A 24,629-nucleotide genomic window follows, 5' to 3' on the forward strand; every position below is an offset into this window, starting at 1 on the left:
AAAATCATTTTAAGAATAATAATTTTACAGTCTTCAGAAATAACACAAAAAACATTTATAGTTTAAATACTTACACCAAATAAGACATAATATGAAAACATTGGCTAAGAATAGATCAAGTTATGTGACAATGATTTAATATTTACAGAAATTTTAGCTAGTTTATAGAAATATTAAAGGTAAGTTAGTATAATACAAACAGGAATTGCAATATGAAGTAAGAAAAAATCAGACTTATGGTATATGTAGAGTGAAAGCCAGGAGAGAGAAACTGGTAGAAGTAAGGAAGTGAGTGTAGACTGGAGAGTAAGGAGGTGTAAAGTAAGAACAGGCACTTCTACATATTTTCCTATTATTATATTATTATTATTATTATTAGTATTATTATTATTATTATTATTATTACTATTATTATTATTATTATTATTTTCCTATTATTTTATGGCACAGACCAGTAAGATTGTGGGTATTTATTTGGGATGTTTATGAAGCTGTTATAAATTAAATTTGGTTTTGAGAAAGATTGACAATATTTGTATTTTTATTTTGTTAACTTGGTTGAGGCCCAGGAGAACTGTTTAGTTAAGTAACTTGTTTAGAGCTGCACAGAAGAATAATGGAGAATTACAGAATGAAACCCCCAGCTACTGGATGAAGCTGGTCAGCTGATCGTACGCATAATCATGTGTGTTAACTGGCAAATCCAGTTACATCTATCATGCACTATCGCAAATAACAAAGTAAAAATGTCAGCACAGGTGGAAAAACTTAGAAGATACGAAGATAAATATAAAGGAAAAGTACAAAATAAGAAATTTATTGATGACCCAAAAAGGTTTTATAGAGAACTGGGAAACAATATAAAAGGAACTGAAAGACCACCAAGAAAAGAAGAAACAGATACATTTTGGAGACATATCTATGAAGATTATGTGGAACCTAAAGATGTTAAATGGATAGAAGAAGTAAGAGAAAGAATAAAAAGTTTAAAGGTACAGGATATGAAATGAGATGAAGTAACAGCCAGAGAGATTGAAACAAAGTTAAGAAAAGCCTCTAACTGGAAAATCCCAGGCCCAGATGCAATACCCAACTTCGGGTTAAAAATATTAACATCTTTGCACGAAGATTTAGCCATGAGTAAGAATTATTTATATGTGCACCCTAAACAGACACCAACTTGGCTAACAACAGGAAAAACAATGCTCCTATTTAAGAGTGAACCTGCAAGCTACCCTAAAAAATATAGACCAATAACTTGCCTTCTGATGATGTATAAACTATACATGGGAATTGATGCAGACAGAGTCTATAGTCATTTAGAAGAAAACTCAATTATAGCAGTAGAAAAAAAGGGCAATAAGAGAAAGTCATATGGAACAAAGGATCATTTGTTGTTAAACAAAGTTATAGTGGAGAACTGTAAGAAGGGGAAGAACCTAAGTATGGTATGGATTGACTACAAAAAAGCAATGGATAGTATCCCTCATTCATGGATAAAAGAATACTTAAAAATGTATAAGATACACCTTGCACTGATCGGCTACATTACAGTGACCATGAAACAGTGGTAGACCACTATGCAATTAAGCCATGATAAAGGACTAATTGTTATCCCAGGGATAAAAATTCAAAGGGGGATATTCCAGGGTGATTCTCTGTCACTGTAACTATTCTGCCTTGCCCTTAATCCATTAAGCTGTTTACTCAACAGCTTAGGCCATGGCTATAATCTGGCTCCTAGAAAACAACAACGCGTAAAGACTTCTCACCTTCTATTTGTCGATAATTTAAAACTGTATAGCTCATCAGATGAGGAACTGAAAGCACAACTGCAAGTTGTCAAAATTTTTTCAGATGATATAAGAATGTCATTTGGTCTTGATAAATGTGCAAAAGCAACCTTTAAAGTAGGAAAACTGCAGCATCAGGAAAACATCAGCTTGGAACAAGAATGTGATTAAAAAGAATTTGAGGAAGAAGGAGTGTATAAATATCTGGGAACTGATGAAGCAGCAACAATAAAATACAAACAAATGCGAGTAAAACTTAATAAGGAATACTTCAGAAGACTTAAATTAATCCTGAAAACAGCACTGACATCTAGAAACAAAATCCAAGCTATAAACCAATTTGCTCTTCCTGTACTAACTTAAAGTTTTGCAGTGATTGACTGGCCCCTAAATGTGTTGGATAGATTAGATAGGAAAACAAGAAGGATGCTTCATGCTCACCAAATGAGTTATAAAAATCAGTGCATGCCAAGATGATATATTCCCCATTCTGAAGGAGGGATGGGCCTCCTTGAAATTGATTATATGTATAGATCTGCAATTGTGGGACTCTGCACATATCTGTTGACCTCACAAGACCGAAATGCAGAGAAAGTTTTGAAACATGAGAAGAATAAATCTAAGATGATTTCTCTGCTTAATCTAGTGGAAGTTTATCAGTGTCAAGCAGGAATGAAAACCAAACCAGAAGTAGATAAAAATTAGGCAGCAACTGAATGTGCCAAAAAGCAAAAGAAAGAATATAAGGTGAAGGATCAGATGAGAAGGCAAGAAATGTGGAAAAAAACATAAATATAGGTGCGGTGGTGGTGCTGCGGTAGCATTGTCACATCACAGTAAGACGTTGTCCTGTTTGATTCTCAGCTAGAGTGTCTTCTGTGTGGAGACATACGTGAATGGGTATACCTTCGTTGAAGATTGTGCTTCAGGGCCGGCAACTCGGCACGTAAAAATCTACTGCCAATCATTAGTGGACCGGAGTTCCACTGTGGCAACCCCTAACTGGGAAAAGTCAAAAGACACAACATAGTTACAAGTATAGAAAACTTGTGGAAGAACCTCATGTTGATCAGGCAAACACAGGAATGGTTAAGGAGAGGTGAAGTCAAACCAAGAGATAAAGGTTAATATTGGCAGCCCAAGATAGTGGGCTGCGTACATGTTGGTTTATAAAGTCCATTAAACATGTGGGAGAAACAGACAAATGTAGGTTTTGTAAAACAGAATTGGAAACAGTAGCACACCTTGTTGCTAGTTGCGACATACTAATGGCAGAAGGACTGTATACCGAAAGGCATAATAATGTGGCGAGACTGTTGCACTGGGGATTTTGCAAACATTATGGTACTGAAGTGGCAGAAAAACACTGGAAACATGAGCCACAAACCATCATAGAAAATGAGGAAGTCTACATCACATGGAATCATCCATTACCAGCAGTTCAAAAGACAGATGCTAGAAAACCAGATATAGTGGTCCAAGAATAGAAGACAAGAGTAACATTGATCATTGAAATCACCACACCCAGTGACTACCATGTCTTACTTACAGAGAGACACAATGTCATAAAATAACAGAATTTGCAGGCAGAAATGAGAGCCATGTGGAAGAAAGATACCCAGACAGTTCCAAAAGTAGTAGGAGCAACGGGTCTTGTAAAAAGAGTCTACAATTGTATTTAGATACATTACCAATACATGTAACTCCATACGAATTGCAGAAGGAGTCATTACTGGGCACATTGTGAGTGCTGTGAAAAACACTACTGGCTGACATCAAAGAGTGAAACAACACTAATTTCATGAACTTTAATCATACTTTGACTTAAGAATGGGGTCCATTCCCGTCATGGTATTAGAAACTCAAAAGACTTGTAGAAATTAAAAAAGACAGAGCCATTGCCTTTTGTGGAGTTAATGATCATAGGATCATAGGACCTTACTAGGCTAATCATAGGATCATAGGATCATAGGATCATAGCAGGTTACTAGGCTAGTGGCCCCAGGGCTCTTACAAGCCTAGCCAAGTTCAAGCCATGTTCTCAAGGGTATCTGGTTCAAGGATATTGTATAGCACTTATTGTGATTAGGATTACATCATGGTTGATGTTTAGAGGCAGCTCGTAACATGGCTTCTTTCTGGGTCTTGTTCTGAAATTGAAACTGTTCACAATAGATGCTTTTATAATGATGCTGACTAAATTGAATTTATGGTGAATAAAGCACTTCTGTGTTGATGCACTGATCTGACCCTTTGTGTTTGAAGGAACTAGGGTTGCCAGCTTTCTTTGTGGCTAAAATTGGACTAAGGTCACGCCCCTTGCATCACCCATAACTCCACCCATTTCCCACCCCCTCTGCCAGCCATGCTCCGCCCATTTTGTGACATCCCCGTGACATCAGCTGATGGGAATGTACCTCTCAGCATGCATGATGTTTTCTTATTTACTTCTACAATTAAAGCTACTGAAATAAAATAGCACAAACACTGATAGCCATTTGCTAAGCAAACAATACTGTCTCGCAATGAAAACAGACTTAGCATGAGCAGCAAACTTCTCTGCCCTTGAAACTCACATTCATTGAAATGACATGAAAACCTACATTCATTTTGCATCAATTTATAAAAAGGAATGCTGGTTTATCTAAATGGTCAGCACTACCTACAAGATGACTACATTTGGGAGAAAATAATACTACATAACGATTATATATATAAATATATACACACAATTTATAATGATTGTTGGATCACCTCAATAATCAGTATTACTAAATTTGAGGAGACTATTAACTGTACATCATCTGCCCTTTCTACCATCTAACCTCCTAAAACGTAGTTCTCAAAATGCAAATGCAGCATTCAGACTTTAGATTTGCATCAGTGATTCAAATCAGACCTCAAGCTAATTAATACAACTAATGCACAGATTAATAAGGACAGTGTTTTGTCATCAGGAAATCACAAATTATGGATCAGGATTTACAATAAAAAAAAGAATGTGCAAGATTAAGCACATAAGTTTGTAAGTTACAAACGGAGTACAACATGCACTTAAGAGCAAACAGTAGCCATACACCGATTTAATGCAGTCACTCAGTTTACTATTTATCAGATAATATAATAATGCAAACTAATCATTTGAAGGTCCGTTGAGAATCAGAAATTTTCGTTTCCTACTCAAACCTTTTACCGTTACTGTTGCCCCACCACAACACAGGTAGTTAAAAACATGTACTGCATTGCAGGTGTTGCCCCTACATACTTGAGACATGTACACATCATTTTCAGTTGCTGCCCATTTACCATGGATATCAGTTAATAACAAATTCCTAACACTGAATGTGTGACAGACCCTTTCACTGTGGAACTTTGAGGAACATGATGTTTTTAAGACCCCAAACAAGGTCCATTCCTCATAATGAGGTACACTTGAGAGGTATGTTCATTTAAATGTGTTAAGTAAAAACAGAAAAAAGAAAAAGAAGAAGTGTGCCCCTTAAGCAAATAAATATCTTGAAAACAAAAACTGAAGATAGTTATAATCAGTCTATCATCAGAAAAATAACAATGACTGTGCTGGCATGTCAAACAAGTAATCCATAATGTCTAACTAGTTGGGCATTAGGGAAAATAACAAACCACCATGGGAAATTCTGAGGCCTGATGCCACAAATAGGGAGGGTTGTTCCCAATATTATTTATCACCCACAATGGCCTCATTTTACCAAGAAAATGGCAACAGTACACTCGTATACACCCAATACAAATACAGTATGGTACTCGTATACACCCAATACAAATACAGTACGGTACTCGTATACACCCAATACAAATACAGTACGGTACTCATATACACCCAATACAAATACAGTACGGTACTCGTATACACCCAATACAAATACAGTACGGTACTCGTATACACCCAATACAAATACAGTACGGTACTCGTATACACCCAATACAAATACAGTACTGTACTCGTATACACCCAATACAAATACAGTACGGCATCAGATACACCCAATACAAATACAGTACTGTACTCAGATACACCCAATACAAATACAGTACGGTACTGTTATACACCCAATACAAATACAGTACGGCATCAGATACACCCAATACAAATACAGTACTGTATCAGATACACCCAATACAAATACAGTACGGTACTCGTATACACCCAATACAAATACAGTACTGTACTGTATACACCCAATACAAATACAGTACGGTACTCAGATACACCCAATACAAATACAGTACTGTACTCGTGATACACCCAATACAAATACAGTACTGTACAGATACACCCAATACAAATACAGTACGGTATACACCCAATACAAATACAGTACTGTACTCATATACACCCAATACAAATACAGTACTGTACTCGTATACACCCAATACAAATACAGTACGGTACTCGTATACACCCAATACAAATACAGTACGGTACAGATACACCCAATACAAATACAGTACGGTACTCAGATACACCTAATACAAATACAGTACGGTACTCAGATACACCCAATACAAATACAGTACGGTACTCAGATACACCCAATACAAATACAGTACTGTACTCAGATACACCCAATACAAATACAGTACGGTACGTATACACCCAATACAAATACAGTACGGTACTCAGATACACCCAATACAAATACAGTACTGTATACACCCAATACAAATACAGTACCAATACAAATACAGTACTGATCAGATACACCCAATACAAATACAGTACGGTACAGATACACCCAATACAAATACAGTACGGTACTCAGATACACCCAATACAAATACAGTACTGCACTCAGATACACCCAATACAAATACAGTACGGTACTCAGATACACCAATACAAATACAGTACGGTACTCAGATACACCCAATACAAATACAGTACGGTACTCAGATACACCCAATACAAATACAGCACGGTACTCAGATACACCCAATACAAATACAGTACGGTACTCAGATACACCCAATACAAATACAGTACGGTACTCAGATACACCCAATACAAATACAGTACGGTACTCGTATACACCCAATACAAATACAGCACGGTACTCAGATACACCCAATACAAATACAGTACTCAGATACACCCAATACAAATACTTTCAGTCTGTATACAATACAAATACAGCACGGTACTGTGATACACCCAATACAAATACAGTACGGTACAGATACACCCAATACAAATACAGTACGGCATCAGATACACCCAATACAAATACAGTACGGTACTCAGATACACCCAATACAAATACAGTACGGCATCAGATACACCCAATACAAATACAGTACTGTACTCAGATACACCCAATACAAATACAGTACGGTACTCAGATACACCCAATACAAATACAGTACGGTACTCAGATAACCCAATACAAATACACCCAATACAAATACAGTACGGTACTCAGATACACCCAATACAAATACAGTACTCAGATACACCCAATACAAATACAATGCGGTACTCAGATACACCCAATACAAATACAGTACTGTGATACACCCAATACAAATACAGTACTGTACTGTATACACCCAATACAAATACACGGTATCAGATACACCCAATACAAATACGGCACTCAGATACACCCAATACAAATACAGTACGGTATCAGATACACCCAATACAAATACAGTACGGCATCAGATACACCCAATACAAATACAGTACGGTACTCAGATACACCCAATACAAATACAGTATTGCACTGTGATACACCCAATACAAATACAGTACGGCACTCATATACCCAATACAAATACAGTACGGTATCAGATACACCCAATACAAATACAGTACTATACACCCAATACAAATACAATAATACAATACAAATACAGCGGTACTCGTATACACCCAATACAAATACAGTGCGGTACTCAGATACACCCAATACAAATACAGTACTGTTTCAGATACACCCAATACAAATACAGTACGGTACTCAGATACACCCAATACAAATACAGTACGGTACAGATACACCCAATACAAATACAGTACTGTATACACCCAATACAAATACAGCACGGTACTCAGATACACCCAATACAAATACAGTGTACTCAGATACACCCAATACAAATACAGTACTGTACTGTATACACCCAATACAAATACAGCACGGTACTCAGACACCCAATACAAATACAGTACGGTACTCGTATACACCCAATACAAATACAGCACGGTACTCAGATACACCCAATACAAATACAGTACGGTACTCAGATACACCCAATACAAATACAGTACGGTACTCGTATACACCCAATACAAATACAGTACGGTACTCAGATACACCCAATACAAATACAGTACTGTACCAGATACACCCAATACAAATACAGTACTTTCAGATACACCCAATACAAATACAGTACGGTACTCAGATACACCCAATACAAATACAGTACTGTACTCAGATACACCCAATACAAATACAGTACGGTACTCAGATACACCCAATACAAATACAGTACGGTACTCAGATACACCCAATACAAATACAGTACGGTATCAGATACACCCAATACAAATACAGTACGGTACTCAGATACACCCAATACAAATACAGTACGGTACTCAGATACACCCAATACAAATACAGCACGGTACTCAGATACACCCAATACAAATACAGTACGGTACTCGTGATACACCCAATACAAATACAGTACGGTACTCAGATACACCCAATACAAATACAGTACTGTACTCGTATACACCCAATACAAATACAGTACGGTACTCAGATACACCCAATACAAATACAGTACGGTACTCAGATACACCCAATACAAATACAGTACTGTACTCAGATACACCCAATACAAATACAGTACTGTATCAGATACACCCAATACAAATACAGTACTGTACTCAGATACACCCAATACAAATACAGTACGGTACTCAGATACCCAATACAAATACAGTACGGATCAGATACACCCAATACAAATACAGTACTGTATCAGATACACCCAATACAAATACAGTACGGTACTCGTATACACCCAATACAAATACAGTACTGTATCAGATACACCCAATACAAATACAGTACGGTACTCAGATACACCCAATACAAATACAGTACTGTTTCAGATACACCCAATACAAATACAGTACTGTACTCAGATACACCCAATACAAATACAGTACGGTACTCAGATACACCCAATACAAATACAGTACTGTACTCAGATACACCCAATACAAATACAGTACGGTATCAGATACACCCAATACAAATACAGTACGGTATCAGATACACCCAATACAAATACAGTACGGTACTGATACACCCAATACAAATACAGTACGGTGTATACACCCAATACAAATACAGTACGTACTCAGATACACCCAATACAAATACAGTACGGTACTCAGATACACCCAATACAAATACAGTACTGGTATACCAATACAAATACAGTACGGTCAGATACACCCAATACAAATACAGTACGGTATCAGATACACCCAATACAAATACAGCACGGTACTCGTGATACACCCAATACAAATACAGTGCACTTTCGTATACACCCAATACAAATACAGTACGGCATCAGATACACCCAATACAAATACAGTACTGATACACCCAATACAAATACAGCACGGTACAGATACACCCAATACAAATACAGTACGGTACTCAGATACACCCAATACAAATACAGTATGCACTCAGATACACCCAATACAAATACAGCACGGTATCAGATACACCCAATACAAATACAGTACGGTACTCGTATACACCCAATACAAATACAGTACTGTACTCGTATACACCCAATACAAATACAGTACGGTACTCGTATACACCCAATACAAATACAGTACGGTACTCGTATACACCCAATACAAATACAGTACTGTACTCGTATACACCCAATACAAATACAGTACGGTACTCGTATACACCCAATACAAATACAGTACGGTACTCGTATACACCCAATACAAATACAGTACGGTACTCGTATACACCCAATACAAATACAGTACGGTACTCGTATATACCCTATACAAATACAGTACGATACACCATTATCAACCAGTTGTATCATCATATGACTCAAAATCGGGAAGTGTAACCATACCTCTCAACCTCTTATCACAAGAAATCTGGACAAAGCCAAAAAAAATGGGTGGGGGGGACAAAAGCCCCAAAATAGGGACACATTTTAAATACTGCTCTTTAAAACATAGCTACTACAATAACAATGATTGCATTAACGTGCATTTTCTGAAGGATTTCTGAAACTCAAATGTCTGTCATTATTTAGTGAATTCAGTCCTCTGAGATTTGCCAGAAATCACAAATTTTATGAGCGCCAGACCACAGATATGAGGAAACAGTCAAGACAGCTGACAGGTATGCTGAACAGTAAACAGGATAGCACCAACCTTCATATATCGACAGTATAGCGCCAACCTTCATATATCAACAGTATAGCGCCAACCTTCATATATCATAGCACACAGTCAGAGACAGGATTACTTTCAATTTTTTTTAGAATGGCTAATACTTATTTGCTACGCCCCACAGTTAATCTTTGCATAAGCTTCATTTAGTTAGTCAATAACATATTTAACCTTAAACCGGTCTAACCTTATGAAGAACATCAGTAGATTATGAGAAATAAAGCTAAAACTGAATGTAAAATCACAGTACTATGCCTAAATCATACCGTTGAAAGGCATATTTTAACTGGCACAAACAAACAGCAGCACTTAAAATACGTTTAGCTTTTAACACTGACTAAGAAAGTAGTGTTCTGGTCACCTCAAAGCTTAACCCAAACTTATTAATCAGACATTTACCTTATCTGTAAATCTGCAATGCAAGTGTACACACAAAGCAGTGGTTTGTGTGCCTTATTAATACATCTATGCATATATACAATCTTAGAACACGTGTTGCACTGCACATGTAGGGTTGCCACCTTTTCAAATGCCCAAAGTGGGACATTTTCTGTAGAAATGTGAGATTTTGCATACCCACGGCCAGTGTAAAGGACAGAACTTCATTTTTTTTTGCCAAAGTAAAAGCTTATTTTTGTTGCATTTGAGCTGCTTATGGTATTTTACATAATATTTGTGTGTTTCAGATACAAAATAACTGTTTTATGCAACTATTAAAGAAAACTTTAGAAACACATTTTGTCTTAAAATCTTAGGACATTTGCCATTTTTTAGGTTTTTTCGTAGGACACAACTGCCCAAAGTCTGACTGTCCCTCACAAAGAGGGACAGGTGGTAACCCTAAACATGGACTTGTTCACAAACTGTTTCTGTAAACAAACTTACTTTTATTTTACCCTCAATTTAACCAAATTTTGAAATAAATAAATATGTGAACCTTAAAAACAAAATACATCGTCCCTCAGTTATAACGGGACAAGATAAAACTGTCATACATACGAAGTGGATGTTACTGCATCCTTTAAACAGCTAATAAAGTAGGTGACAACCCAAAGATCGTGGGACAGGCCAGTCAGGAGGATTCCAGCTGTCACTATTTAACTTTAAATAGAAAGGGATGCCACCACAACTACAAACCTATCCATTTCTTTCATAGGTTCATAGGTTTATAGGTTCATACTAGGCTATCTGCCCTGGGGCAATTATAAGCCAAGCCCAATTCTGTATGGCCTACGCCACCCCTTGATTTGAGTATACTGTGCCCTTTTTAAGGTTTAGTTTACTGTGCCTCTGTCTAATAGTGACATGGGAGTAATCCCTGGGACAAACCTACGATCCCCGATCCACTTATCGAGATTCTTCTTGAAGAGATTCAGTGAGGTGCTCTGCCTCACATGAACTGGAATTCTATTCCAGAGTGAAGGGAGCCTCTGGGTTATGAACCTGTCCCTCCAGCAAGTTCTATTTATTTCTGTGCTGAGGTTCAAGTCCCTCGAGCGTGTGGCTCTAAGGGATTTAGATTTACTGAGGTGGAGCATGTCCATTAATTCTGGAGTTGACATAGCTTTGTATGTCAGGCATAGACCGCCTCGAGGTAGGCGGTATGCAACTGAGTAGAGCTGGAGTTTTTTTTAACCGAGCAGCATATGGCATCTGTTTGAGACCCTTGATCCTCTTGGTGAGATACTTTTGGGGTCTTTCTAATTGCTGCAGGTGTCGGGTAAGGTACATCCCAAAAGGGGCATTGTATTCTATGATGGGCCTGATGAGGGATAAATAAAGGGGCACGATTACGTCTCTTGATCTTAGGTTGGATCTAGATTTTTGAGGTGAAGCATATTCATCAAATCTGGCTCCATGGCTTTGCAGATAAGGCTTGTCATTTGGGGAGGGGAGTTTGTTGCACTGAACCTGTCAGCCAGTATGTTGGCAATGTCTGTAGGATCAGTAATCTTCACATCATTTTAGTCTTTAGCTATTTTTCTCGAAATTTGCTTTGGAAGACCACACTAGTCTTTAGAAGTGTGAAGTCGGCTTTTCCAGGAACTTTTTTGGCTAGGGTGTTTGGGCTGAGTAGTGTTTTCCCAGTCTATAGGGGTATTGAAGTCACCCTAGTATGATGGTGTGTTTGGATATACATTTATCCTCTAGTGTTTTCAGGAAGGATGCTACAATTTGCAGAGCAGTCTTGCCTATGGTTAATTGCACCTGGATGGTCTCAGATTTTGGGGCGGAGCATGATATGAGTAAAACCTGATAAGCTTTGAATGACACCAGTGTTTAAAGCCAATTGTTAAAGCTGATCATCTTATCTCTGTATCAGCTACTAATACAGAAATCAAGTTTAACAAGCCATCCTTCAGCCCAAGCAAAATGGCCTCACAGAAACTTTCAAACAGTTCAGGAACAGCAAGCCTGTAACTGAACTTTGTGAAACCCTTCGTGATGAGGTGAGCTATGTAGAAGGTCTTTCTAACCACTTTGGCAATGTGGTTTTCAAAGGAGAGATTGCTATCAACTTGGGTCCCCAGGTCCCTAATAACTTTCTCTGTACTTAATGGGTTTCCGCCTATGTGGTAATTTGTGGGCACATTGTTTTTGCCAAAGGGGATGACTATACATTTTTTGGCATTTAGCTTTAAACCATGGTGCTGGCAGCAGTTATCTGTCTCTGTGAGACATTTTTGAAGGATGTTTGTGTCAGTTGGAGAGTTGATTATGGCGCCCGGTTTGCAGTCATCTGCGAACTTGGTGAGCCATAGTCCTCCCACGTTTGCCTGTACCTCGGAAAAGTATATACCGAACAAGAGTGGTCCCAGGACAGAACCCTGTGGGATGCCACTTGTGACCGGTTTCGAGTCTGACATGGCTCCAGCAACTCTCACTCTGTGGGTTCTGTCTTTGATCCAGTTTGTGACCCATCTTGTGACATAGGGGTTTATATTTAAGCTGGATAGCTTATCTATGATGCCCGAGTGGGGTATTGTGTCAAATGCCTTTGCAAGGTCCAGATAGGCTGTGTGGACTACCTTCCCTTCATCTATGGCTTTGGTGACTGTTTGAAAGAAGTCAACCAGGTTGAAAAGGCAGGATCTGCCCTTAACAAAGCCGAACTGGGTAGGATCTAGTGTCTGTAGGTCCCCAATGTCTTTGTTTATGAGCTCCATGATGATCCTCTCCATAGCCTTGCAGACTAAGCTAGTCAGGCTTATGGGGCAATAGTTTCCAGGGTCTGTAGAGGCTCCACTTTTGTGGAGTGGGACCACTGTTGCTGTACGCCATTCTGTGGGCACATATCCTGTAGTGAGGCTGAGATTGTATAGCTGTTTTATTTGAGGGATTAGTTCCTCTTGTAGTTCATGTAGGATGCAACCTGGGACGCCATCTGGTCCCATGGAAGCAGTGTTTTTTGCTTTGGAGAGGGCAGCCTTCACCTGAGCATCTAAGATGTTTGGGAGGCAGCCCTCTGCCGAGATAGATACTTGCTCTTTTGGGGGGAGGGGGTGGAGAAGTTTGCACTGAACCTGTCTGCCAGGATATTGCCGATGTCTGTGGGTTCAGTGTGTTTTTTGTCGTTTAGAATCAACTCAGAACAAGTCTGGGAGTTGCATCCCAGGTTTCTAACATAACTGAAAAAAGCCTTATGATTGTCTTTGGTGTCCTGTGCAATTTTTCTCTCGAAGCTGGCCTTGGAGGATTTTATGAGGGATCGTAATTTTTTGCTAGTACTGATCAGAGATGCCTTCCCTATTTGGGATTTTGCTCTATCATGTAGTAGCTTCCTCCTTCTGTTGTACAGTTTATTTATGGCAGGGGTCCACCAGACTGGACGCCTGCCTTTGGATGATTGGGTCTTGGTTTTGTTTGGGATAGCATGATCCATGCATTCCTGGAGATGTCCATAGAATGCATTTATATAGGATTCTGCAGTTTGGGTTGTAGTTTCTACTGGCCCTGGGGCCTTGAAGGATTCCACTTCAGTTTTGAGAAGTTTTTCACTGTGGTTTTCTGGGCTGGGGGTGGGGTCGGGATGTGGACATCCAGTGAAATTAATTTATGGTCTGATCTTACCAATGAGGGATATACTTCTGGTGTGGAGCATAGAGTCCCTATGTTGGTAATGATCAGGCCTAGTATGTTGTCCCCTCTTGTGGGAGTGGTGACTAGTTGTTCCATAGCATTTGAGTTTATAATTTCCAGGAATCTTTGGGCTAAGGTGCTGGAGCTTGAGTAGTACTTCCAGTCAATGTTTGGGTAGTTGAAGTCGCCCAATATAATGGTGTTCGGAGAGATCTTCATGTTCTCCAATGTTTTCAGGAAAGCCTAATGGGATTCCTGACTTTGAGAGGGTGGTCTGTAGGATGCCATAAACTGAAAAGCAGTCTTGCCCACTGTTAGTTGCACATGGATGGTCTCCCATACTTCTTGCAATGCCACTAACCTGGAGGTGTGGATATCCTTGATAAATATGGAAACTCCCCCTCCTTTTGTGGTTCGGTCTGGGTTTTGGCGCCGAAAAGCATGATATGAGGTATAGCCTGGTAGTGCTGCGGTGCTCTCTGGAGCCTTGAACCAGGTTTCTGTAACTGCACAGATATCAATGTTCTCCATACTGAGGAGAGCTTCAAGTGCGTGCATCTTGAGGTTAAGACTTCTGGCATTTAGCAGCATTACCCTTAGTTTCTTGTTCCTTGTGCTGTCTATGGGGGTGGGTTTGACTTTTGATCCTTGCCTAAAAAGGCACTATGGGGGTGGCAAGAGCCTTTGCCAATATCTGAAAGCCCAGTGGTGACAGGTGCAAGCCGTCCCTAGCGAAGCAACGTGGCTTGTCGAGCATGCCATCCCAGGCTGACAGACACGGGATCCCCTTTGAATGACACCAAAATTTTAGCCAATTGTTAAAATCAATCATTTTGTCTTTGTACTGTGGCATCATTCTAGATGAGGGTAAGATGCTGCTCAAGGTTAGGGTCATACCAGCCTGGGCTACATGATCAGAGAGCTCCTCTATGTCTCTTTTCATGTAGTCCAGGGAGGTACGTCTCAGGTCATTCACACCAGCATGTACAATGACTGAGTCATATTTGTATTTGCTTTGGAGTGACCTGAGTGCTTGCGTTATGTGTCGGATCTTAGAACCCGACAGGCAGCTCACTGTGACCTCTTTATTCAGCCTGGTGAGCGGGACGTCAGTGTGTCTGACAATAGAGTCACCTATAACAAGAGTATCAGGTGTGTTATTCAGCCTTAAGGGCTATGGCTGCTTGGCACACTGACTTTGTGGGTTATGTGTTGTGTGTGTTTTGTTTTGAGGTAGCGTTTGCTTGGATGTCTGCTTTGGAGGTCTCTGTTGCTTAGGTAGATTTTTATTTAGAGCCTCCGAGTATGTTTTTGTGTATTTATGTGTTTGGTTTGCTGATGTGGTGGGACTATGTGATACTGGAATTGTGTTGTGTGAGGTTACCTTCTCCTCCTGACTGGTTACACCAGTTTTGAGATGAGAGAGCTCAGCCTCTAGTTTGGCTAAATAGTTGCATCTCTCACATATATTTGAACCTGTTTGGAGGAGGAGAGGGTTGTCCGTGTACATGAAACAGTTGTAACATTGCCTCAAAATTCCCAGATTCACCAGCTGGACTGGAGAGGAAACCATTGACTGACCTTTGGACATGCTAGAGTAATAGGGAAACTGAATTTAAGACGGACCAATAGAGGACAGGGTAATCTTAGAGAGTATAAGAGTAAGTAGAGCTTATGGTTAAATAGTGCTAACTTGTAGGATTACTTAATTGGACCAGTGAAGGGCCTTAGAATGAGAATATGGTGTTTAAATTGAGAGATAGAGCAGTTCTAAGGGAAAAAGTGAAGAGCAGACTTTGTGGAGCCAGGAATAGTTTAATCCCAATTAGGCAGCGCTGCCCGCTGTTGCGCTATGCTCAAAAAAGCGCAAAACCGCGCAAAAGAGGTTTTTAAGAGAGGAAGATGAAGGAGTTTTGGAATTGACCCAGAATGGCCAATAAAACTACAGTTTCATGTCAGTAACCACTCCCACAGGGGCAGGTAGGCTGCTCAATGTTTTTCACTGCCACTGATCAACAGAGAGACTTTCCTTTAGCCCAAGCAAAAAATGGCCTCACAGAAACTTACAAACAGTTCAAGAACAGCAAGCCTGTAACTGAAATTTTTAAATCTAAGAAAAGTGAGAAAAAAGCAAGATTTTATTTTGTTTTTTTGTTTTTTCAGAGATAGCAGAGGTTAACAAGTATCAGCAAGTTATAACAGTGCAGTAAATGACCCCACACAAGAGTGCTAGGCTAAAGACAGATAAAATGCAAGTTTTGACAAAAAAATGATTTTAAAAATAAGTGCAAACAGGAAATTCAGTAAACAGCTCTAGGTTGTGCTCTAAATACAGTTACTAATGCAGAAATCAAGTTTAACAAGCCAGAAAATGCTCAAAATAGGCGGCTATGCAGAAAAACTTAGCAAATAAACAGAGGAAAAATACTTAAAGTCTCAAAAGTGGCTCCTTTCTTCTCTCAGTGTTTTCTCCTCTTGGTGGGTGCTTCACCAACAGCCAACAAGCCTGAAAAGATGCCAAAAGCACAAGGCAACCAGGTTTTAAGAGAGGAAGATGAAGGAGGTTTGGAATTGACCCAGAATGGCCAATAAAACTACAGTTTCAAGTCAGTTTGTTTATTTCAAAAATAAATTGTACAGTTGCTGCTTTTCCGTATCACTGTTAGTTTTTCATATTAACACAAGTGAGATCCCCCCTGTCTGTGCATATACATGTCCCGTTTGCTCGTTCAACAGTAGTAGTACCTCTTACTGATACATCTCAAGCTTAACAACAACCACCTCACAACTCCAAATAAATTGATGGTTATCTTTCCCAACAGAACCAAACCTACCTGCCTCCTAAATACGGCACATGACTTTTGCAGCTCACCTACTTTTCTTCCTCCTAGTTTCCACTCTCAACGTCAGCTGTAAGAGACATGGCATACCTATTAATTCAATGCCCACAAGATTTTGATACTTTCTCACAATAACAATTTATCCCAAGCATTCTGACCTATCGTGAGACTAAGCAGTGATTGGAGTGCTACTGTGCTATAAATTCTGGTACTGGAAGTGTATTGGATGTTGTGTTGAAATGTGGAATTAAGCAAAACAAATTGTGGCAGTCACAGCGGCACAAAACCCGGGCTTCACACGTGTCTGTTTTTCAATGAAATTTGTAACCGGACAGTTTGTTAGATAACCAGACAGCTGGCAACCCTAGAAGGAACTGTGCTATTAGCAAATAGCACAGTTCTGGAGTTGCAGACTTCCCCACAGTAGTGTAATCATGTCTTTAGTATATACAAGTCAGAGGGTGTGGGACACATGCAGGCCAAACAGTTGTTGTGGTGTTTTATTGATTACACGTTTTCATTTCTGTAGTACTTTTTATCGACTGCCAGGTTTAATGTTTTCATTCAGTGGTGCTGTGTTTTAGTAGAGGAAGAAAGAATTGTTTGTTGCAGCTTTCACTTTCAGTTTTCCAATATCCTGGTTTTCACTGATGTGGTCATTGGTTTCATGAAATAAATTTGAGTTTATGGTCCATGCTAATAGAAAGTTGGGCTTTCTGTACAAGCAGGAATGTATGAACTGTGTTAAATGAGGTTCATTACTTTTAATGATGTGCTAAACACCTCACCTCAGTTAGACTGGTTATGAAGAAATAATCTACCAGTCCAGCAGCAGTTTTTCTTACTTTTTCTGGACATATTATTGACTAAACCAGGTGCTGTAAATGCAGATGTGTTGTCAAAGAATAAAATCATAAATTGTTTGGACATAATTTTAGGTATAGGTTCATAGGTAGGTACTAGGCTATCTGCCCAAAGGCATTTATAAGCCTAGCCAGAATGTGTTAGCTTTCGCCGTCCCTTTAGATTAGTTCCCTGTGCCTCTGTCCAGCAGAGCCACTGAAGTGATCCCTGGGGTAAGCTTTCTGTTTCCCATCCACTTGTCAAGGTTTCTCTTGAAGAGTGTTAGTGAGGATTGGAATCTTGTTCCAAAGCATGTAAAATCTCTGTGACAGGAATCTATCCCTCCAGCATGTCCTATTTATTGTTGTGGTGAGGTTTAGATCCCTAGAGAGTGTGGCTCTAGGGGATAAGCTTTTCTTTAGGCGGAGCATGTCCATCAGTTCTGGGTTGGACATGGCCTTGTATGTCAGGCAGAGAATACCTCTGAGTAGGTGGTATGCAACCAAGTACAGCTGGAGTTTCTTCAGTCGAGCTGCATAGGGCATCTGTTTGAGGCCAGTGATCCTCTTGGTGAGGTACTTCTGTGGTCTTTCCAGCTGTTGGAAAGACCACAGAATGGAACCTATGAAAGAAGGTTCACTGTATTGATGTGACTCTGGTAATGCAGGAGTTCAGAGCTCTCAGAAAACTCTAACATTTTGTAAACATCAAACATGAAGAATTAAATTCTTTGTTACACCACAGTAAAGGCATTTGTATATCTCAGTTGTAGGAGAAACCTTCCATTAAAAATTTAGCAAAAACGAGAATATACTGCTGCATTAATGTGTTTTGTGAATCTTGTTTGAAATGTAACCTTATAAAGTTCTGTTCTTTCCTTAAAAGATGCTTCTTTCTTAGTTATTAGTACTCAGGGAAGTAATTACTTGCATTGGGCGATGGACCATTCCGAGTGATTTGCACAACTCTACTCAAGGACCTCATGTGGTCTTCTTCATCCTTGTCAACCACTAGAGATGAAACATGAGCACTCAGTTTGTACAGCACTGATAACATTTTACCAGGCTTCAGCTGCTCCTGTTTACCCATAATGGTTGCCATCATCTTTCTCCAGATCTTATTTACAGCTTATCAAAATCGCATGATACAGAGAACACCAGGATTCTTTTTGCTTGTTGCAGGCATTTTTGCTTTCTTTACATTATTCTTTTAATAACATTTTTTCAGGATCATTTATTCTATTTTAATTTGGTATTTGCTGCTGACAGAATTCTTCTATGGGTGAGAGATCTCCAGTTTTTTCATTTTCATCTTTAGCTATTCCTCCCATTTGTCGCATCCTTTCTTTGTGCCCTTTTCTGTCGATGCAACTTGATCACTTTTTTGCTTTGGTTATTTTTTGTATTTATTGTGCTTAGACTGTTATTTGTTTTTTTTTTTTTTTTTGTCTGGTGCTAAGAACTTAGATTGTTACCTGTATGTTCTCATTGTGGACAAAAGTTCTCAAACTAAAAAGTCAAAATCCTGTGGACACAATCATCCTCCACAGGACAGACATGTGAAGTGCATGGTTTGCTCAAGCCCTTAGAAGCCTAGCAAAGTGAGTATAACCTATATGCATAAGAATATCAAAGTATTAAGTGGAACTAAGTCGACAGCTACTGCCCCTGTCCAGGAAGGAGAAAGGTGAAATTCCTGGGGTGAATTTCTGGTTTCCCATCCAATCATCCAAATTATGTTTAGGGCAATGAGGAGATCTGCTTCACCTGAATTGGAAGCTTGTTCCAGAGGACAGGTAACCTCTGTGAGACATATCTGTCTCTCCAGCAAGTCCTGTTGATGTCGCATACTAGGTTGAGTTCCCTAGAGCGAGTGCATCGTATACCATTTCATTTATGAATGTGCAGCATTTCCATTAGAGCAGGATCTAAGATTGCTTTATATGCAAGGCAGAGGTCACCTCTGAGTAGTCTGTAAGACACAGAGTATAGTGACAGTTATTTCAGTCTGTCAACATATGATGTATGGTGAAGACCCTGAATTTTCTTTGTAAGAAACCTTTGAGGTATTTCTAGTTGCTACAGGTGCCTGGTAAGGTACATACCAAAGGTAGCATTGTACTCTATTATTGGCCTGATGAGGGAGGAGTACAGGGGGGGTTATAACCTCTTTTGTCCTGGATGCAATGCCCTTACTTATGAGGTGGATGATGTAGAAAGAATTTCTTACCACTGTGGACAGGTGGTGGTCAAAGAAAAGGTTGGTGGTCAAAGGATGTTGCAGTATAAATGTATTGGCTTAAGTAAATCAGTGTTATTATGCCTTTTTGACACATATAGTTAAAGTCTTTAAATGAAAATTTCGAACTTGGGTTTTATATTATTTTCAGGACATTTGGGGAACAGAAGTTAACTTGGTTTTGGCTAAGTTTTGTATTGATATAAGAAGGTTCTGTAGGCCTGGGTTAGATTTCCTCTGTCTCCTTTTGCCAACCATGTGATTCTGAGCAAGTTGCTTAATCAGACTGTACTCTCAGGTTCAAATTAGGCTAATGGCCCTTTTGCCTTTACAAGCCTAGCCAGTTCCCAGTGCCTCTATCAAGTAGAGCCACTGGAATGATCACTGGAGTGAACTTTCTATTTCCCATCCACTCATCAAGATTTCTTTTGAAAAGGGTCAGTGAAGTGCTCTGCTTGACATGTATGGGAAGTCTATTCCAGAGCTTGGGCAGTCTCTGGGTTAACATTAGAGAAAACATATCCCCTACCAAGTATTGAACCCAGGACCCCATGCATCAAAGTCAGAGCAACACACCACTAGGCCAAATCAGTTGTTGATTCTGAAAGAGGTTTTGTATCTAGTAGCTATACTCACTTAAGAAGTATATAAAAATCACATATACAGAAAACAAAATATCTCATATTACATCATAATTTATTTTTATGTATGTATTGAATTTCTTGTAATAGTAAATTATGTGTATTCAAATAATGCATAAAGCACACAAGATATGTTTCTTGGTTTCTGTGAGCTTACTTTATCATACTCCTTGTCTTATTTTAGGATGGGTGCTTTCTTCTCACCATGTCTCCCAGCATGCAATGTTTTTAAACTGATCGGCCTAATGTATCTCAGAAGCTGGGCTGTACTGACATGTAATGTCCCACATCAACAGGTCTTCAGAGCTTCAAGGTAGGTAATTTAATGCGCTGAGTTAGTAACATGCAATGGCCTTCCTCGTCAGGTCATTAGAGAGTAAATATAAGTAGACAATTGTGTGATGAGTTAGTAATATGCAATGGTCATCAAATGGTATTCAGAGCCCCAGGACAACCAAGCTTGTCATGAGTGTACTGAGTGAGTAAAAAGACTGTGCTGTGTATCACCAGGATAAAAAACATTATTGTATTGTTTAACTAAGGTACAATATTAACAATCTGTCTGGCATTTAGCATAGAAGATTAAAACTACAAGCTGTTAATGATCTGCTCCCTGAAATAAAGGGTTTAGTCTCTCAGCCTCCATGTGCTTACTGTGTTACTACTAGAAAGTCATTTAACCAGACGGTTCTTTGCGAAAATTTGTAAAATGGGCTAGGTTCCTCAGTGGTCTATTTGACCACCTATGTATGAACAACAGGTCTTTAGAACTTCAGGGTAGGTAGCCATTAATGTACAAAATGAGTACAAATGTTGTACCTCTATCAGTGACTGTTCTTAATGGAGTAAGTAAAATGCTGAGTTCAACATCATGACGACTTGAAAGAACTGCTCAGTTACGTACGGAATAATATGAGGCCTGCAACTCGGACAGTCATTGAGATCCTCATGGTAAATCAAAGTTAATGAACTTGAATGAGTAACATAAAATGTCCGGTGTCAGTGAGTCTTATCATGTAGTGAGTAGCATGCAATGCTCTGCATTAGACGGAGTCATTAAGGTAAGAAACTTAAGTGACCAACATGCAATTTCTATATCTAGAAGACTTCAGAGGATCAGTGTTAAAATACCCAGAACTTTTACTGTCTGTGTAAACTGGACATCAGAATTTCGATGCAAGTAATAGTAATATACTCCCCCGGATTTACTAATCTTCCATGCAGGACTAGCTTAGTTCTGCACGGAAGCGGCCGTTTAGGAGCAGGGTGCAGCGCACCATGCATATTAATGAAGGCACGCCACCTGAGCTCCTAATCTTACATGGAGCATGTAAGAGGCAGCGCACCATGCATATTAATGAAGGCACGCCACCTGAGCTCCTAATCTTACATGGAGCATGTAAGAGGCAGCGCACCATGCATATTAATGAAGGCACGCCACCTGAGCTCCTAATCTTACATGGAGCATGTAAGAGGCAGCGCACCATGCATATTAATGAAGGCGCGCCACCTGAGCTCCTAATCTTACATGGAGCATGTAAGAGGCAGCGCACCATGCATATTAATGAAGGCACACCACCTGAGCTCCTAATCTTACATGGAGCATGTAAGAGTACAGGGGGCATGTCTGAGAGCAGAGCTCTCAGATATACACACACCTGCAATGAAGAAAAGCAGAAAGCCCTAAAAGAATGAGTGGGACCGCTCATAGGCATCCGCATAACCCCGGCAACATTCCCCCCATGTGTACAAGAGCAATAGTGAACACAAACACCTTTTCATAAATCTTTTGCATGCATGCCTCTGGCCTACCTTACTCATATTCTCAAACTTTCATTGTTTGTTTTTCTTATCCATTGTACCCATAATATTGTTTTCCTCTGTAATATTGTTAATTTGTCACTATTTGTATGACTGTTCGGGGCTTTTCCCCTCGGGTCTCCACTGAAAAAGGGTAATTCTTACCCAGCTGGACCAACCCGGTTAACAAATGCAAATAAATAAATAAATAAATAAATAAATAAATAAGATACTTTTTTTTTTATGAAACAGATTAAATGTAACCGTAGGTGCATGGGTTTGCCCATCGCTTAGCTCTGGTTAATGCAGCTTAAATGGCAGAAGAGGATAAAAAGGAAGATATATGGCCTTACGAGTAGTCATTTCCAGTTCGAGTCCCACTGCAGCACATTCCATTTTCCATGTCTAATCACATTATGACCAATATTTTTAGTTGCATAACCTACGACATAACATATATTTGTGAACTGGAGTACTGCATTAAATGCAGATGTGAGGTGTCATTGTCATAATGTTGTAAAGTCCACAGATAATCACACATGACACATACAGTATATGTACACAGGAATCAGGGATACAAATGGAAGGTAAAATGTGTAATGAATGATAACCCCATACAGCTTCCAAACCCCCTACCTTCCCAAGAGCCAGTAGACATTACTGTCTAAATCAGTGCAGTGGTAAGTGGGAGTGAGCATATGTAAGCCCCAGTAAGTGGGTTTAAGCCCGTTTGCATGGGGGTAAGCAATGCGCACACAGTTTAAGCAATATGGAAGCTAACTCATTGTAAGCATATTTCACCGAAGGTTAGCATAGCTTACCCTTGCGCAAACCCACATAAACCCGCTTACAAGTGCTTAAAAGTGCCTTAATCACTCTGTATCCAACAGCCGCTGTTCTGCCCACCAAAAAAATGAACAGCTTTGCAGGCCTTGAACCCAGGACCCTATACACTATAGTCACAGTAGTTAACCATCAAGACATGACAGCAGTACATAAGATTGAAGTATCACCAAACAAACCCTTACTACAGTAAAATCAAACTGAACATGTGAAAGGAATCAGAATACAGTCACATGTTCTCTAACCTACTACATAACATAAATATGTGAACTGGAGTGCTGAAGTAAGCCCAGATGTGAAGTGTAATTGTAATGGAGTGTTGAAGTCCCCAGTGAAACACAAGGACCCCATACAGTGTATGTACACATGAATCATGGATACCAGCTTTATATATAACATGTAATGAATAATAAATCAATGCCAAAAAGCAAATAGAATGCAAAGTAAATATTAAGTAATCCTAAGCATTGCACAGGCTAGCTTAGTAGGTGTAAGCAATGTGTAGGGCAGCCAACTCAATTTGCCCAGTGGTATACCCCTTTAAACAATGCCAACCTTAGGTAAGCGGATTTGCCCATAGCTTAGCCTTTGCAAAACCATCCAATCACGGCAAAGTGCAGGAAATCAGCCCTACTTAAACCCCACAGGCGGTAATACATCTCATAACTGGTTGTAGTTTCCCCTTTCAGGCACCATATCAGGAAGGGGAGAGGGAGTGCACTTTCAGGTGCAGCGCTGGGGCATCCAGGAGTCCAGAGTCATGCAGGACTCCTTGTCAAAGACCATGAGCAGAGACTGCTGCAGGGCCAGTACCAGGGTTCCCAATATAAGGAGGAAGCCAGGGACCATCTCACCCGTGACCTCACCAGTGCCACTGGCATACCCTGAACTAGTGAGCAGATCAGGCATCACTATACTGACCTGAAGCAGTGAAAGGGGGATCTCTTGGATCAGTGGATCTAAGAGGCTAGGATGGCAAGAGAGGTCCCAGCTGTGTATAAGTATCACTTCACTACCTGTGTAAGAATTGCCAGCTCATGTATATTATGGA

At 39.6% G+C, this 24,629-nt stretch overlaps 1 protein-coding gene across 1 annotated transcript in view; it reads left to right on the plus strand.

Annotated features, from left to right (window-relative positions):
* Positions 1 to 24,629, plus strand: part of TMC3 (transmembrane channel like 3) — a 1,325,854-nt gene that overhangs the window by 750,392 nt on the left and 550,833 nt on the right. Inside the window, exon 16 of the mRNA XM_044067925.1 lies at positions 21,120 to 21,248. Coding sequence (XP_043923860.1) covers positions 21,120 to 21,248 — 129 coding nt within the window. The remainder of the gene's footprint in view (positions 1 to 21,119; positions 21,249 to 24,629) is intronic.

Source organism: Protopterus annectens, chromosome 3.part1, assembly GCF_019279795.1.
Source record: "Protopterus annectens isolate FY-2018-M chromosome 3.part1, PAN1.0, whole genome shotgun sequence".
Lineage (NCBI taxonomy): Eukaryota > Metazoa > Chordata > Ceratodontiformes > Protopteridae > Protopterus > Protopterus annectens.